The 17,695-nt window shown below is 41.4% G+C and overlaps 1 protein-coding gene across 6 annotated transcripts in view; it reads right to left on the reverse strand.

The window, feature by feature from the left end:
- The window catches only part of FAM204A (family with sequence similarity 204 member A), a 39,496-nt gene extending 29,058 nt beyond the window's left edge, over nt 1–10,438 (reverse strand). Inside the window, exons 1-2 of one of the 6 annotated variants that reach the window (XM_020786519.3) lie at nt 10,324–10,438; nt 4,003–4,265 (exon numbers count right to left, since the gene is read on the reverse strand). In XM_020786519.3, the coding sequence (XP_020642178.3) occupies nt 4,003–4,263 (261 nt within the window). In that variant the 5' untranslated portion in view covers nt 4,264–4,265; nt 10,324–10,438. Of the gene's footprint in view, nt 1–4,002; nt 4,266–6,773; nt 7,258–10,219 lie in introns of those variants that run through there. The other 5 variants (XM_020786518.3, XM_020786521.3, XM_020786520.3 and 2 more) reach the window with 5 other exon arrangements.
- Nucleotides 10,439–17,695: the final 7,257 nt, after the last annotated feature.

Below are 17,695 nucleotides of genomic sequence, written 5' to 3' on the forward strand. Positions count from 1 at the left end.
ATCATCCCTAGGGAGTTTATAATCCCAAATGAGAGCATGAAGGTGGCAGGGATTGAGGGGCAGATAATCTCTCTGCCAGTAGCAGAGGTACCTGTCAACTTTCAAGGCTGGAGGGGAGATTGGCGGATAGCGATTTCATCTACTCTGCCAGCAGCCGTGCTCGTGGGAAATGACCTGGCTGAACATGTGAAACGGGTGCTAGTGATTACACGCTCACAAGCCACCACAGGGACAGTTCAAGGGGGTAATGATGAGCCAGAGACGGAAGCAGAGGGGAGTTCAGAAGCTGTGGTGGAAACCTTAACCACAGACAGCAGATTTGGACAAGAGCAAAAGGCAGACGCCACTCTCCAAAAGTGTTTTGAACAGGTGACTGACGCCCAGCTAACACCTGAAACCCCAGTGAGATTTCTGGAGGAAAAGGGGATTTTATATAGAGAAACCCTGAGGAATATCTCAAAAGGGGGAGATGGGATCAGAAGTCAGCTGGTGGTACCTGAAAAGTATCGCCCCATGATCTTACAAAGGGGTCACTCTGACATGGTTGCTGCACACTTAAGGGTGAAAGGGCCCCTTGATTTGATCAAACAAAATTGGGAGCAGATCACCCAGGATGACCCACAAGACGTTGTGACTTACATAGACACCTTGATGAATGACCTAAGGAGAAATCTAGAGCTGGCAGCAGAAAACCTGCAAGCTCAGAAGGTCAGACAGAAAACATGGTATGACCACAAAGCTAGAGAGAGACACTTTGACCCAGGGGAGGAAGTGCTTTGGCTTAGGCCCTGCAGAGAGAATAAGCTGCAGCTCAAATGGGCAGGACCATATAGGGTCATTTCCAAAATGTCAGACCTGAACTACCTAATAGAGCAGGAGGAGAACCAAGCAAGGAGGGTGGTTCATGTGAATGCCCTAAAACCCTACTACAGAGGGGAACAGAGGGTTTTATTCGCGATAAAAGCAGCTGAGAGTGAGGAAGCTGAATTACCCTTCTGGGAGGGTAGAGGGGAAGTAAAATACAACCCAGAGGAGGTAAAGATCAGTCCTGCACTCACCCAAGACCAGCAGCAAGAACTAAAAATGCTGCTTAGTAAATATCAACAGGTGTTTTCCAACAAGCCGGGGATAGTGAAGGGAGTGATGCATCGGATCCACACAGGGGATGCACCCCCGCAGGCAGTATCCCCATACCGAGTAACGGGACCCTATAGGGACAAGGTGCGGAAGGAGCTGGACGAAATGCTGAGGGAGAACATAATCGTCCCCTCTTCTAGCCCTTGGTCCTCTCCAATAGTCCTTGTGGACAAGCCTGATGGGAGCATTAGGTTTTGTGTTGATTACAGGAAGTTAAACCGTGTAACCACTCCTGATGCCTACCCAATGCCCAGGCTAGACAACCTGATTGAAACCATAGGGGGTTGTCGGTTCATCTCATCATTGGACCTGGTAAAGGGATATTGGCAATTAAGAATTGATCCCAGGGATCAAGAAAAAACTGCCTTTTGCAGCCCTTTTGGTCTCTATGAGTTTCGAGTCCTGAGCTTTGGTCTCAGGAATGCACCAGCCACATTCCAAAGGCTGATGGACCAGACCTTGGCAGGGCTCAGTGACTTTACAGTGGCCTACATTGATGACATAGGGATCTTCAGTAATACCTGGGAAGATCACCTGATACACCTGGAGTTAGTGCTGCAGAGGTTAAGTGCAGCAGGGCTAACAGTAAAGGCCAGCAAGTGTCAGCTGGGTAGCCCAGAAATAAAATACTTAGGTCACATGGTAGGGGGAGGAATGATAAAACCCCTGGAGGCCAAAATAGAAGCTGTTCGAGATTGGCCTAGACCCACCACCAAGAGAAAAGTCAAATCATTTCTTGGGTTGGTGGGCTACTACAGAAAGTTCATCCCAAGGTTTAGCGAGATTGCGGCTCCGCTGACCGATCTGACGAGGAAGAAGGCTGATGACCGCATCCCGTGGACCAGCGACTGTGAGGCGGCGTTCCAGAGGTTGAAGGAGGCGTTAATCAACTATCCTGTCCTGCGTGCTCCAGACTTCGACCGGGAGTTTATCATCTACACCGATGCGTCTAACAGCGGGGTAGGAGCAGTTCTGTGCCAAGAGGATGAGAATGGTGACCAGCATCCAGTGTCCTACCTGAGTAGGAAACTTCAAAAAGGTGAGAGACATTTGGCAACCGTGGAGAAGGAGTGTTTGGCCATAGTCTACGCGATCCAGAAGGCCAAGCCTTACATCTGGGGAAGACATTTTGTTCTGTGTACTGACCATTCACCATTGCAATGGTTAAAGACAATGAAAACCCACAATAGCAAACTTATGAGGTGGGCTTTAAACCTACAGGACTATGACTTTGAAGTGAAGGTGGTCAGAGGGTCAGTGAACTGTGTTGCTGACGCCTTATCAAGAAGACCTGAAGACTGAAGACGGCGAAAGAACATGGACTATATGTATATAATGAAAACAAAAAGTTAAAATGTACCTGGTTTTAAATTGGTTTGTATTAATAAAGGTAAATTGATGTAATGTATATGGAAAATGTTTAAATGCATATTTGCTATGGTTAACTTGGAGTGTAAGTATATGTAAGTATTATATGGTATGTATAAATGTTGTTGTGTATTTTATGCAGGTTGTTTTTTTGGTGAAAAGCACTTTTAGCTTTCCCCCTACAAAACAACTTTTAAAGAGGGGAGGTGTTACATAACAGCACTGATGTTACCTGTCTGTCATGGGTTTGGAGGGAAAGTTCCATCCTATGGGGAGTGGAAGGCGGGACATCAGGAGGAGGGGCTGTACTGTATAAATATGTGATGCCGGTGTGTGAGAGGGAGATGCTGAGACAGACTGTGAGACACTGGGTTGGGACGAAGCAGCAGCTGGGGAAGAAGAAGCTGTTGTGGGAGTCTGGGTGTCTGACAGGGTACTACTGTGTGTCAGAGTACCAGCCTGAAAGGTTCAGGGGTCTGTTGGTTAGCCAGAACTGATGGGTTCAGGGTCTGTGCTTTAAGTTAAAGGTTCTAGGTGAACCAAACTGTATGCTTGTGTGTGTGAGAATAAGCCACGTTACTTTATTTTATTCACCTGATTGTTTTATTTACCCTGTTTGTATTTAAAATAAACCTTATTCTTTTGTTGTTTAAAAATCCATCCCTGGTCTGTGTGACTTATTATAGGGAATGGTTGGTGGCAGCTTAGTAACTGTGTGATAGATCCCAGTAGGTCTGGGTTTGTCACACCCCCTACACTTTTTGCAACAAAAGTGGAGGGGGAAAGTGATTCCTGCTTTGCCCCTATACTTTCGTTGAAAAGGTGTAGGGAGAAAGCAGCTTTTTGCAATGAAAGTGTAGGGAGAAAGTGATTCCTGCTTTGCCCCTACATTTTCATTGCAAAAAGATCCTTTCCCCCTACACTTTTTGCAATGAAAGTGTAGGGGCAAAGCAGGAATCGCTTTCCCCTTACACTTCTTTTGCAAAACGTGGAGGGGAAAACTAGGGATCAAAACACTTTGATCTCTCCCCCACTCCTTACTTCCATGTATAAAATGACCTTCAATTTTTCCTCTAATTATTTTAGGAAAAAGTGTCATTTTATACACGGAAAAATACAATACTTAGAAAGAAGTCTCCATGCATTTCTTGGGATATATACCCAAGAAAGCAAACACTCAACTGGAGCCTTACTGTGAAAGGGTGGTTTGCTGTACTAAGAAACTTTATTCCAAAGCTGCCTTGGACATGTAGAAGCAGTGCTACCTTCTGAACACAGAAAAGGTGTAAAACATAAAACATCTGCTATTAAACATGACAAAACCAAAAGATTTATGTTTCTTCTTCACAGCTAAATATCTTTCTATGGCACACTATGTTCCACTAACCTTGTTTCAACCATGTCTTATCAGAAAGATCACCTGTTTAAAAATTAGCTACAGGAATGACAGTACTACACTTCACTTTTTGTTATGTATGGAGTTGTAATCAAGCTTACATTCCACATATCTAAAGAAACTCCAGGAGGACATGCTTGGGATTCCTGTACTTCATCTGCCACTGCTGCAGAAGGAGGTTTTCTTTCAATGACATCCTCATCCCTCTGTGTCTTGGAGACAGAAGTCTGAAGCCTTCTGAAATCCCTTTCTTCTCTTTCTTTCTCTAACATAGGTCCAGGGCCATCCAAAGTTTCTTCATCATCAGAAATTGTGTCAACATCACTTTCATTTACACCAGGGGGTAACAGACCACTCCACATCTCTAAGTAATATAAAACATGAAATATTCATTATCATTATGAGAAAATCTTTAACCAAACAACCAGAACTGTCATTAGGCTCTTTTGCCTTTAATTTCTCATAATCTTACTTTTTAACTATTCATTCATCACTGTCAAGATGAATCAAACTACATTTCTTGTATTTTCTATCTTATAAGGAACCTAAATAAGAAAACAAATCCTTTGGACAAATGAAAATAATTTTAAAAATATATTACAAAAATAATCATCTCTCATTCAAAGTTCAAAGTTGCTTATAAGGGCTTATTAAAATTAGCACCCAGTAACTTAACATTATCAAACAGGCACTTTACACCATTACACAAAAGAACAATAATAATCTAAGTGTGTGTGAATTCTAATAAAAATGACTATATGCCAATTTTAAAGTGCAGGAGAACTAAAACTCAGACATAGTTGTGCTAACAATATTCATTAAAATATAACTATTCCTTAACAGTTCTTCAAATATACCAAATGTGATTCAGCAACATGTGATGATTTTACACATAATCTCTCTTCTGTAAATATATAGGAATTATCATTTATTTAGATCATATTTTTATTCTAACAATCAGCCAAAGTGACACACGTAAAATTAGGAAACATAACCAAAACTACAAGATTAAACTCTAATATAAAAACTACATTATATACCACTTAAAATAGGTGTAGTTCCCCCAAAAGACCAAATCAAACATTAAAAACATGTTGATTTTTTTTAAAAAAGTATTCAACACATTCTTAAAAACATTCAAAAGTGGAGTGCAGGTGTCCCCAAAAGGAGGACATTTCAGAGTTTTGACACCTTTAGTCGTGCCCGACTCTTCGTGACCCTATGGACCAGAGCACCCCAGGCCCTCGTGTCTTCCACTGCCTCCCGGAGTTGTGTCAGGTTCATGTTAGTAGCTTTGATGACACTGTCCAACCATCTCGTCCTCTGTCATCCCCTATCGTCCCCTTCTCCTCTTGCCTTCACATTTTTCTAACATCAGGGTCTTATGACAAACAAGAGGGCCTCTGAAAACGATCAGACTGCCAACACACAGATTTCCCATTTTGTTACATTAAAAATATTTTCTGTGTTGTAATTACACAGTGTATAAATTGTTACTTAGCCTTGAATATATCTTTCATCTTCCATAACAGAACAAATGTAAACATTGTTAAACATAGAATAATAGAATAATTGAGTTGGAAGGGGCCAATAAGGCCAAATCCCCCTACTCAATGTATATCTCACACTGAAATATATTTGTGGTTAATTAAAAAACAGCAACATGCTTCTCTGTTTAAGAAAGCTAGAATACCTAAAAGGATGGCACTGTGCTATATATTAGTGGCAAAACTTAACGTCGTAAGTTTCAGTAGAGTAGTATCAGTAGAGATTTGGTAAATCAACTCCTCCATAAATTGCATGGATTCAAATGGGCCTAGTCTAACTGGGATTTACTTAAACACAGTAAATTCCAGTTAGAGTAGACACATTTGAATCAGTGGAATTTATATAGGATATAACTCACAATTCAGAGCGCTTGAACCAAATTAAAATGCAATTCATACTTCCATAGCTGGGGATTCAATGAGCATTAAAAAGATTCACAATTCACAATTTGGTTCAAGCACTCACAATTCAGAGCGCTTGAACCAAATTAAGATGCAATTCATGCTTCCATAACTGGAGATTCAATGAGCAGATTAGGATTTAGACATTCAGAAAACTACCTTTTCTCATATGAACCAATCTGTGTTGAATCTGAGTTTCTTTTCTACATCACACCACTAGAAGAGGTTTGACAGGTAAGAATATAAGACAAGGCCTTTCCTAAAGTAGCACCAGATTATTATACTCCCTCTTAAGTAAGGTCACTTTCTGATCAGCAAAATCATTTTAAAAATTCAGTATAGCTTATAATGGTTATAAGAATTGACCTCTCTTCTTCCTAGTTTGAACATTATTTTAATTTTGTTATTGGTTTTTTTTTAATCACTAGATCACTTTTTTTAATCACTAGATCAAAATATGCTTTCAAAATGTTTTATAATGAATTTAGAAATGGAAGAGATGTGTTTTCTTTATACACACAGATTGGATGAAATAAGAAATTTTAGGTTTCTCAAATTCTGACACAATGAACATCCTCAAGTCACAAAAACACTACTTTATTATGAATCGGTTCAGCATCATCAGCTGGGAAAAAGCCATAAATATCTGTTCATTTAAATCAATCAGTCACAACCTTCTTTTGGCCACAACCACAAATACAATATGAACAAAATACAGGCCGAATCAGGATTGTATAAGTTACACAATGAACCTTATACAGTAAGGTGTTGTGTGAAGAATTGTTTTCAGTCTGTGACCCTCTTCAAATGTGCCAGGGCTCCCCAGGGAGTTAAATAGCTCCCCGCTGAGAATAGCTGATTTCCAGTTTAGACAAATAAGACAGCTTAATATGGCACCAGGAAAAGCTCTTCCATATTCTCACCATAAAGATTAGGACAGATCAAACTCAGCAGTCACCAAGTGGAGCATCCTCTGGGGAAAAAAAATTCTCTTCAAGAGCTGAGTTCATGTTCAAAGTTACTAATTCCTAAATTACTTTTTTTTAGATTTGTGGCCTAACCCACTCAATCATTCTGTTTCTGAACATGACTAGCAGAGACCTCTGGGATAACTGCAAACAGTATATGAAGACAGCAGTCATTCTCACTGTTGTTTCTCTGCAATTGCCATTTACTTACACTCTGTCTCTGACCACAGGATTCAGAGCATCTGTATACATGCCATATCTAAGCTAACAACCCTTGAAAAGCTTTCCCCTCATGAGCTTTTTAAACCATCTAGGTACTGACCATCAACACAGTTTGCTCTGGTGAATTCCACACAGTACACTCATGATACACTAGGTGAAGAAATTACTTTCTTTTGTTTGTTCTAGCTCCCTGTCAATCCAATTTGCTGGAGGACCCTATCACTGTCACAAGAGAGCAAAACTTCTCTCTATCCATTTTATTAACCTCATGCAAAATGTTAGAAACTCTTATAGCTCCTTTAGGTTTTTTTTAAGAAACTAGAGACAGAAAAGAAGCCTTTTCTTATTTTAGTAGCTTTTTTTTTTGCACCATGCCCAGCTCTACAAAAAAACTTTCTTTAATGAAGTAACCTGAGGTGTAAGAAGCATTCCAAATTTGGGTAAAGCTTGGCAGGCTTTATAAATGGATTGAGTGATTAACCTCAGTCTAAGCATTAATCAGTCTGCCTCAACAATATGTAAATATACTTTTACCTCATCTTCTCCAGAACAGCTCCCCATGACTACTATTCTTCCTTGTGCCAAGCAAAGCAAAGCAAAGTGTGCTAGTTATATACCGCCCCATAGAGCTTAAAGGAATCTCTGGGCAGTTTCTAATTATGCAGGGTAGACATTCCCACCTGCCCCCGCAAGCTGGGCATTCAATTTACCAACCTTGGTAAGATGGAAGGCTGAGTCAGTCCTGAGCCCTACTGCAGTTTCACCACTGTGCCACAAGGCTTTCTGTCTCAACAGTGCAGACAGAGCAGAATGATTCTCAAGCTTCTATGAGAGATCCTATACCCAGCATGGGACCAAGACTATTGTGAAATCTATACAAAATGTCTCTAATGTCTTTTTCCTTTATAAAGCCACGGGTAGACATGGCAAACTCAAACGTACAGGCCGACAGCCCTAAAAGTTTCTAAACAAATAATCTAATTCTTATGAAATGCAACAAGACAACCAAGTTTTAAATTCTAGGAATGTACAGAAATGTCCAAAACATTCTTCTGGTGATTTTGATTTACTCAAAATGAGAACACAGGAAGAGTCATGCTGCATCATTTGCCTATGGGAAGCTTGCAAGTTCAACTGCATACTGTCTTGCATTCTCCAGCAACTGATGCACAGAAATATACAACCTTTAATATTGGAGCTGATAATAGCCACCCTGACAAATAGCTATTAATGGCTCTTCAAATGCTTCCTAGAATTAAAAGTAATTCCCCCCTTCACAAACAAGTCCCTTCTGAATAAAATCCATATGATCTGATTGTTAGAAGAGAATCTTACTGAAGAAGCAGTGCCAACAATTTACTCAAATGTAAGCTACCTTCTGTATGTTTAGTCCTCCCATCCATTGCAGTTTGTACCCAGGAACCTCCTCAGTAAAAGGAGATTTCATGCTTTAAAAGTTGTAACAGAACTTTGGGTGCAATCTTAACTAGCCAAGATGACTGAGCTGATACCAAGCCAGCTGAGGCTGGGCTGAAACCAAACACCTCCCAGCCTAAGGTTGTTAGAAATTACTTAGGACTACCCAGCCTCTGGCCTTCACGTGTGCTGGCATAGTGGCTAGAAGACTGGGCATCCCTTCCCTCCCTTTTTGTATCTTCTACCAGATGATCTCAGCCATCATACCTTAACGATTGTGCCAGCAGATCCAAGATAACCTGGCACAAGAACTCTTATTTTCATTGAATATCTGGCATATCTTTAAGTTTGAATTGCACTATTCCTGCTCTTTAAAAACTGCATATGAAGAAATTACTATTTACTGTATAATTCAATTATTTATATCTCAATTACTATTTTTAAATTTATTGATTGATTGATTGTACTTATACCCCACCTATCTAGTCATTTCGACCACTCTAGGCGGCTTGCAACAAATGATAACAAGTTCTAAAAAATTTATAACAATTAATTAATTAGATGATTCTATAAGATGGGAAAAATAAAAATAAATCAAATAAAGAGAGAGAAAAAAGGAAAGAGGACAGGAATTAACTGGAAGGGAAGGCCTGCCTAAACATCCATGTTTTTAGATTTATTTATTTATAAGCAAAATATGAGAACTAGTAGCAGTAGTAAGCAAAACATAAGAATTAGTTGCCTTGAACATATCTGTACCATTTTGCTCATTATTTCCTGGTTTTGATGATTGATTTCTGATCTATAATTACTGTGCCCAGGTTTTGATCTCTATTAGTACATTAATTCATTAATTATTAGTACAAAAATGGAAACATGGTGTGTTTAAATTCAAATCTGCCACACCTAAGTAGAAAACAGGGGAGGTATTCTGAGCAAATGGGGACGCACAAGATAGGCATGCTAACTCAAGCCTACACTTTTATGCAGGAGTGTAGGGCAGGACTGCAGCCAGAATTTAAAGAGTCGGAGTGTTTCAAGAGCTACCTGCATTCCCATTTTACATCCCATCCCCACTTTTTACCTTGCTGAAGACAGTCCTGCTTTAAACACACAGATACCTCCTTAAAACTAACATAACATACTTTGATAAGAGCAAACCACATTTGGTGCCCAGTTCCCCAAAACTTGGGATGTATTTAAGCATCTAGGACTGTGCACCCCTAAATAAGCTAGATCTCTTTAGTCTGTTTTGCAAATACATTGACATCCATTTCTTAAGGCTGCCAAACATTGACTTCAGACTGACTCCATCCACATGGCTGTGTTACTTTACATCTGCAAAACAGTATGCTGTACAGTACTAAGAAATATCTTATACCAGGAGCATTGGAAAAATTGTGGGATTCACAAGCATTCTCACTCCTTTGGTTAAAGCAGAAGTGGTTGAAATTAAAGCACAAAAGGCACTTATAGAAAAAGCTTCTGCCCGAGGTCGATTTTCCCAGAAAAAGAGTATGGTTGCTACGAGTTTTTATTTTTTAAAATTCATATTCTGCCATAACCTTTGGAGAACAGGGCGGGGGGGGGGAACATTTCTTCGTGGGTAAGAGAAATATACTCAATTATAGGAGCAAGCACCATTGATCTCTATGGGATTCTGTATAAATTGCACTTGGTTCCCTTCTGAATAACTACTAAAACAGAGGGGAAAAAACCCACAGCCTCCCTCGCTCAGACTTTATTTCGCTATTTCCTCTCACCACTCAGCCTCTTCTTGCCTTGTTCTGTGGCACTCCTCCCGAAAGCTAGGCTCCTCAAAACACGACAAACAACACTCACCTTCCTGCCTGACTTACTCACTCACCGGCACTTGTTTACAACGCCGCCATCTTGAGGCTTTCCTCACGACCGGTGTTAGCACCACCCCTCAGCCAATCGACGGCGGCTAACGTCCCTTCTCGGCGGTCTCCATAGCAACTAGCCCCGGTTCAGTTTTGCTTTTAGAGGCACAGTAATAAGAGTTGCATATGAAAACTTCCGGCTCCTATTTACGGATGATCAAAGCCGTCATGCTCAGGAGAGAACCTGCGAATAACACCGACACAATTAGCACATGAAAATACAGCAAGTGAGGCCAAAGGCTTTATTTTCCTGCAGCGTTTTGGAAATGGTTGTGGTGTTTCCCCATAAAAGTTTTTTAAAAGGGCGTCTTGCGTTTTTGAATGTCTCCCGACTAGCAATCCAAAAACAAGAGTAGATGATACCTTTATTAGATTACAGAAATCTCTCAAATTCTATGAGACCATTCACATTTCACAGACAGAAGCTTGCTTTCGATTCCTGCAATCGTCAAGCTAGACGTTACAGAATTGGGAGTCATGCAGGAGAATCCTAAAACTTCTGCAATTAATGCCCAGATGTGCAGGCCAGGTTCTTTTGATTAAAGCAAATTCTAAAACACGCAGGGTAGAATAAGCTCAGGGGCCACAGGTTTCAAATCTCACCTTTGTTGATGTAGATTAGAATGCCCTTCCCAATCTTCAAAGGTAAGGGAGAGTGGTAGCTTTATTTAGACCACTAAAAATTACAATACAATGGCATCAAGAAGTTTATTGTCTGTGATCACCCTTTTCATGTTTTTATAGATAGAGAGTACTCAGAAGTGATTTTATCATTCCCTTCTTCTGGGAAGGGAATGGTACAACTGTGCAGCTTGCCCAAGACCATACAGACTGGCACTTCTGAATACCTAGTGTGGTGTGTTGTGTTGTGGATCGAATGATGGACTAGGACTGTAAAGACGAGGGTTCAAATCCTGATTTAGCCATGGATACTCACAGGGGAATGGAACTGACAAAACCACTCATCAACTCACAAGGCAGTTCTGACTTATCAGCATATAACTAACTAAAAAATTACAAACTGAAGCTAGCTGCCCATACAGAACTTCATCAGGTAGGCATCACAGACCTGTGCATGGAACTGAAAAAATATATGAAAGATTCAAAAATCATGGCCACATATCTGGGACAGGCATCTCTGCTTACAGCAGGTTTTAAAAAGGGAACCGCAGTCAAGTCAGAGATGTAAGTTTCAGATTGCACCTCTGGTAATGTGAATTTATTTTGGGTGAGCATGGAGGTACAGAGAAATAGAGTAAGCCTCTTATGAGAAGTTGAGATAAATTTTAGTCTAATTAAGGTAAGGTAAAGGTTCCCCTTGACATTTAGTCCAGTCGTGTCTGACTCTAGGGGGCAGTGTTCATCCCTGTTTCCAAGCCGTAGAGCCAGCGTTTGTCCGTGGACAGTTTCCATGGTCATTTGGCCAGCATGACTAGACACGGAATGCTGTTATCTTCCCATTGTGGTGGTACCTGTTTATCTACTTGCATTTTACATGCTTTTCAACTGTTAGGTTGGCAGGAGCTGGGACAAGCAATGGGAGCTCACTCCGTCACATGGATTCGATCTTACAACTGCTGGTCTTCTGACCGTGCAGCACAGAGGCTTCTGCAGTTTAACCTGCAGCGCCACCACGTCCCTATTAATAAAGGTATCACCCTACCAATCTTCTCAGACAAGGAGTTGCCAGTTACTCTGCACCTACACACCAGCACTGCCTTTTATTAAAACACACATTGATTGAAACCTTCCAGGAGATGACTCCAATCCATTAGTTCAGCTATGTGGCCAACACCTGGGTGAAGATCAAGATTCAGGAAGTACAGGTCTTTGCAGACCACATCAATGCGGTGGACCCAAATATTACCGTAAGTTCACCAGGGAGGACAGCAAAGAAAATTGGCTAGCATTCCTTGACTGTGCAGTCATCATACGATCCAATGGCAGTTTAGGAATAGAAATCTTTAGTCGTGTCCAACTCTTCATGACCCCATGGACCAGAGCACGCCAGGCCTTCCTATCTTCCACTGCCTCCCATAGTTGTGTCAAATTCATGTTGATTGCTTCGATGACACTGTCCAACCATCTCATTCTCTGTCATCCCCTTCTCCTCTTGCCATCACACTTTCCCAACATCAAGGTCTTTTCCAAGGAGTCTTCTCTTCTCATGAGATGGCCAAAGTACTGGAGCCTCAGCTTCAGGATCTGTCCTTCCAGTGAGCACTCTGGTTTGATTTCCTTTAGAATTGATAGGTTTGTTCTCCTTGCAGTCCAGGGGACTCTCAAGAGCCTCCTCCAGCACCACAATTCAAAGGCTGATAAATACCTGTGATTTGACTCTCGTCACCCATTACAACACAAACTAGGGGTCATGTGAACACAGCTGTAAGATATGTGGATATCCAAAATAAGCCTCTAATAAGGCAGTGTCCCAACCCAGCAGGACAATGGAATAGTCTGAGACCCAGAGCCAATGAAAGAACCTGGTCATTCCTTACATGGCTGGTGGGTCTGAAAAGCTCAGAAGGATTTTTGGTAAGCACCACATAACCATGCACTTCAAACCCACGAACACACTAAGGCAGAGACTCATCCACCAAAAAGACAGGACTCAGGATCACAATCAGCTGTGTTCCTTCATTTGAAGGAGACTCATTTGATGACCAAGTTATAGGAACCACAATCAGCAGTGTTCATTTGAAGGACAAAAGACACTCATTTGATGATCAATATGTATTCATATGTATTCATTTTGGATGGAGAAAGCAGGTAGTTTGAGAAAAGGGTCAGGGAGGTCATACATGTGAATATAGAAAATCCTTCACTCAACAGGGGTGAAGATACAATCTGTCTCCTATTTATCATGCTGCCCTTTCATCGTCCCCAGAAAGATCAGGACCACATACGCACCAGAAAGACCACTGTTAATGAGCCATGACAATGAGTAAAGAAGGACTGCAGCAGTGGGATTTTCACTCAACCCGCATCCATCCTTTGTCCATCTAGTCATCCAGGTTAGATTATCTGGAAATGGAACCATAGCAACTGGACTTCTTTCTTATTAGGTTGAAACCTTTCGCTACTCATCCAAGTAGCTTTTTCAGTCTGAGGTGAGTTTATAGGAGATCCTTGATATATCCTTTGTCCATCTAATTAGCCTATTCAGACCAGGGGAAAGTAAAACCAATGTGGAGAGTATATCAGGGGGTCTCCTACCAATTCTCCTCAGACTAAAGATGTTACTTGGATAAGTAACATAACATTTCAACCTAATAAGAAAGAAATCCAGTTGCCATGACCCAACAACCAGACAGCGTGGAGGATATATCAGAAAGAAGTCCAGTTGCCATGACTCAACTTCCAGATAACTTCACCTGATGACTGAGAATCATCACAGACATATTGAAATACATAGTTCCTTTTTGGCTGACAGAAGAAGCACACAGAAATGTGGCAAAACCCATATCAGAGAAATTGGTATAAAATTTCGTTTACATACTAAATAAGCTAGTTAAAGCCAGCATAAAAATATTGTGTAGTATTTAGAAGATGTCTCAGTTTGGAGTTCTGCTTGGGCAATGTTAAATGGTGTTCCTTGGTCATGGACACTGCCCAAAATTGACAGAAATTTGGGAGCTGTGTCAATGAGAGAGGCTACATCAATTCAACTTCTCCACAGGCCCTCTTTTAGAGAGGACAGCCCTCTACTGGAAGAGTTGCCAGTGTGCAATCCTCCTTCTGAAAGTGCTTTCTTTTTAAAGTGCTGTTTGGGTCAAATATGATCTAAAGATAAAGAAGCAGAAGGAGGGACATATGGACCTTGTTGTTTTCCACCCACAATCAGCTATACCTGACCAACGGGCTCACAGGTCACTTGTTTCCATTCTTTCCCACCTGAGTGAGGGAGTTATCAGATGAGCATTTGTCCCGTTTCTTGGTCTGATTTGGGGATGGTCTGGTTCACTCCTTTCACAAGTGACCACACAAAGTGCATGCCATTTGAACCAGCCCATCCCTGATCAATATCTACCTGCACTTTTTTGGGGGGGGGGTCCGTGTCAAGAGCTTCCATTTCCTCCCCATTCTTGTTTATCTAATTTAGCTGACTGATGGCCATAATAATAATAATAAAGTTGGAAGTTGAAATATATGATCAGTGCTCCCTGGCCAGATCGTATTATATAAAGGTGAAGTCTTCTAATTTCTTCTGCAAGTTGGCAAGAGAGACAGAAATTGAGACCTTACTCTCTTTCCCATCCTTTGTATGCAAATACTGCACCAGGAAAATAAGCTCTTAGAAATCTAGTTTTGTACCATGTTGCCCTTTCTAGCAAATGATGGGTATTCCCACATACCTGCATGTGTACTTTATGGCCTCCAGCACGCCTTCTTTTTGCAGCCCTCATACTGACCTCACACATTTGAGTTTCATTTTGTAATCAACAGAATACTACTGTTGTCAAACCAGTTACTTGAAGCTTTAAAGGTAAGCCCAGCGTTGTTTAAGGTTTCATTTGGAATTGCAGGGAAGGAGAATAAAAATGGATTTTTTTTTCTTGTTTTGAATTTTAATCTGAACTGGAAAAGAATTCAGCAATTAACACCACTCACCCCTTTTGTGAGATAAACTTTGTCATGTCAGAACTCATTTTTAAGGTGGAGTTTATGAAATGTTGCTGTTATCAAAGAGGTTAGTCTGTTTGAACAACAAAATAAAAGAAAAACAATGGGGCAACTTTAAAACTAACAAATTTATTTCCATGTGAGCTTTCATGGATTATAATCCTGTTCACCAAGAGCATCGTGTACAGTGTCTGGACCACATGTTTGTACACAGTGTACATAGTACAGTGGTGCCTCGACTTACAAAGTTAATCGGTTCTGGAACTCCAGTCGTAACTCAAGATGGTCATAACTTGAAGCATCATTGCCCATAGGAATGCACTGAAATGCAATTAATCCATTCCGGCCGAAGAAAAAAAATCACCCCCCCAAAAATCACTGGAAGACCTGTTGGAAATGCAATTAATCCATTCCAGCCAAAGGGGGGGGGGGAGCAAGCAAAGCATGCAAGACCCATCGGAAATGCAAAAAAAGCAAAGCAGAAAGCAAGCGAAGCGTGCAAGACCCCTCAGAAATGTGGGGAAAACCCAAAAAGCAAACAAACCCCCCAAGACCCATCGGAAGTGGGGGGGCAGAAAAGCAAGCAAACCCCCCAAGACCTCTCCGAAATGGGAAAAAACCCAAAAAGCAAACAACCCCCCAAGACCCATTAGAAATGGGAGGAACCCCCAAAAGCATGGAACCCTTCCAAGACCCATTGGAAATAGGGGAAAACCCCAAAAAGCAAGCAAACCCCCCAAGACCCATCAGAAATGGGGGGGAAAACAAGGAACTCCTCCAAGAACCATCGGAAATGGGGGGGAGGGAAATACCAAAAAGCAAACAACCCCCCCAAGACCCATCACAGCACAGAAACATAAGCCCCTCAGCCCAAAACCACACTGGAAAACCCACCCAGAACAGTTTTTAAAAAGCAGAAAGCAGCACCTTACCTTACCAGGCAGTCTGAAGCCTCATCCGATCACACTCACTCTAGCCGTTGGGGTGAAAGAGCTACAAAGAAGCAGCATCTTCACCTACCAACAGAAATGTGGGGAAAACCCAAAAAGCAAGCAACCCCCCCCCGAGACCCATCAGAAGTGGGGGGGCAGAAAAGCAAGCAAACCCCCCAGGACCCCTCCGAAATGGGGAAAAAACCCAAAAAGCAAACACCCCCCAAGACCCATCAGAAATGGAGGGAAACCCCCAAAAGCATGGAACCCCTCCAAGACCCATTGGAAATAGGGGAAAAAACCCCAAAAGCAAGCAAACCCCCCAAGACCCATCGGAAATGGGGGGAATACAAAGAACTCCTCCAAGAACCATCGGAAATGGGGGGAGGGAAATACCAAAAAGCAAACAACCCCCCCAAGACCCATCACAGCACAGAAACATGAGCCCCGCAGCCCAAAACCACACTGGAAAACCCACCCAGAACAGTTTTTAAAAAGCAGAAAGCAGCACCTTACCTTACCAGGCAGTCTGAAGCCTCATCCAATCACACTCACTCTAAACGTTGGGGTGAAAGAGCTACAAAGAAGCAGCATCTTCACCTACCAACAGTTAACAATTTGAATTCCCTGCCTTTTCTCCCTGCCTTTTTCTGTTCGTAACTGGAGGCTCCGGTCACAAGTCAAAGCAAAATTTTGCGGCCGGAGCTGGTCGTAACTCGAAATGGTTGTATGCCGGGATGGTCGAGGCACCACTGTATGTGAATTTTCATGGGATTGTGTGACATCAACTAAAATAGCAGTTACATGTTAACACCTGGCAATGAACTTCCAATACGATAATGGCATTATCAACACAAGTAATGAACATTTAGGGTGTTCATAACTTTCTGGCATTTGGTAGATGGCATATGGGAAATTAAAATTCCATCACTCTCCTCCACCAGGCCGCCTTTTTGTTCTTTGTACTGATAGTGGCCTGATTCAAGTGTATTTCTGGATCATCATAATTTGTTTTCCAGAAAAACTGACATGGGATTAAGAGTAATCCTATCTCTGCTCAAAGGGTGTTACTTAAGAAAAGGATTGTTGTTATGTGCTGTCCAGTTGGAACAGACTTATAGTGACCCTAAAAGGTCTTTCAAGGTAAGTGAGATGTTTAAGGAGGTGATTTTTTTTAAGCAGTTCAACACCACTCAGTGAGTTTCCATGGCTCAGCAAGGATTCAAACCCAGGGCTCCTGCGTCCAAGTCCATCACTCTCTCCACTATACCACACTAGGTATCAGGAATAAGACTACAGTGCAAATAAATGCATATGAAATAGCGCAGTTAGGAAAGTTGGTATACAGGAATCTATAAACATCCTATCTTTTAGTAGAAGAACTTCGTGACTGGGCCTTTATAAATAATTTGAGTGTGTAGGCATGGTACCATTTGTTAGCAAATGACTATATGGTCAACACACTCATCTTGCTAATGAAAGAGATTAGGTCAGATCGTGTTTTATTGCCCAGTTGCTCCATTGTATGTGTTTCTCACAACAGTAGTCTAGTTACTCTCTCTCAGAAATTGGACATCTGATTTATTTCCTGAAGTCAACAGAGCTAACTTTCTTTCTCACTTAAATTCTTGTCCTGGAGTTATTCCAAACAATAATTTATATGAATGGAAGAATCATGTGTGAGGAATTCTCCAGGACATAAAACAATTAAAGTTTAGACTGTAGAATTACGGGCGCTACGGCTGGGAAATTTAATGACATGAAGTATAAAAGAAGGATG

The sequence above is a fragment of the Pogona vitticeps genome, chromosome 3, assembly GCF_051106095.1.
Source record: "Pogona vitticeps strain Pit_001003342236 chromosome 3, PviZW2.1, whole genome shotgun sequence".
NCBI lineage: Eukaryota > Metazoa > Chordata > Lepidosauria > Squamata > Agamidae > Pogona > Pogona vitticeps.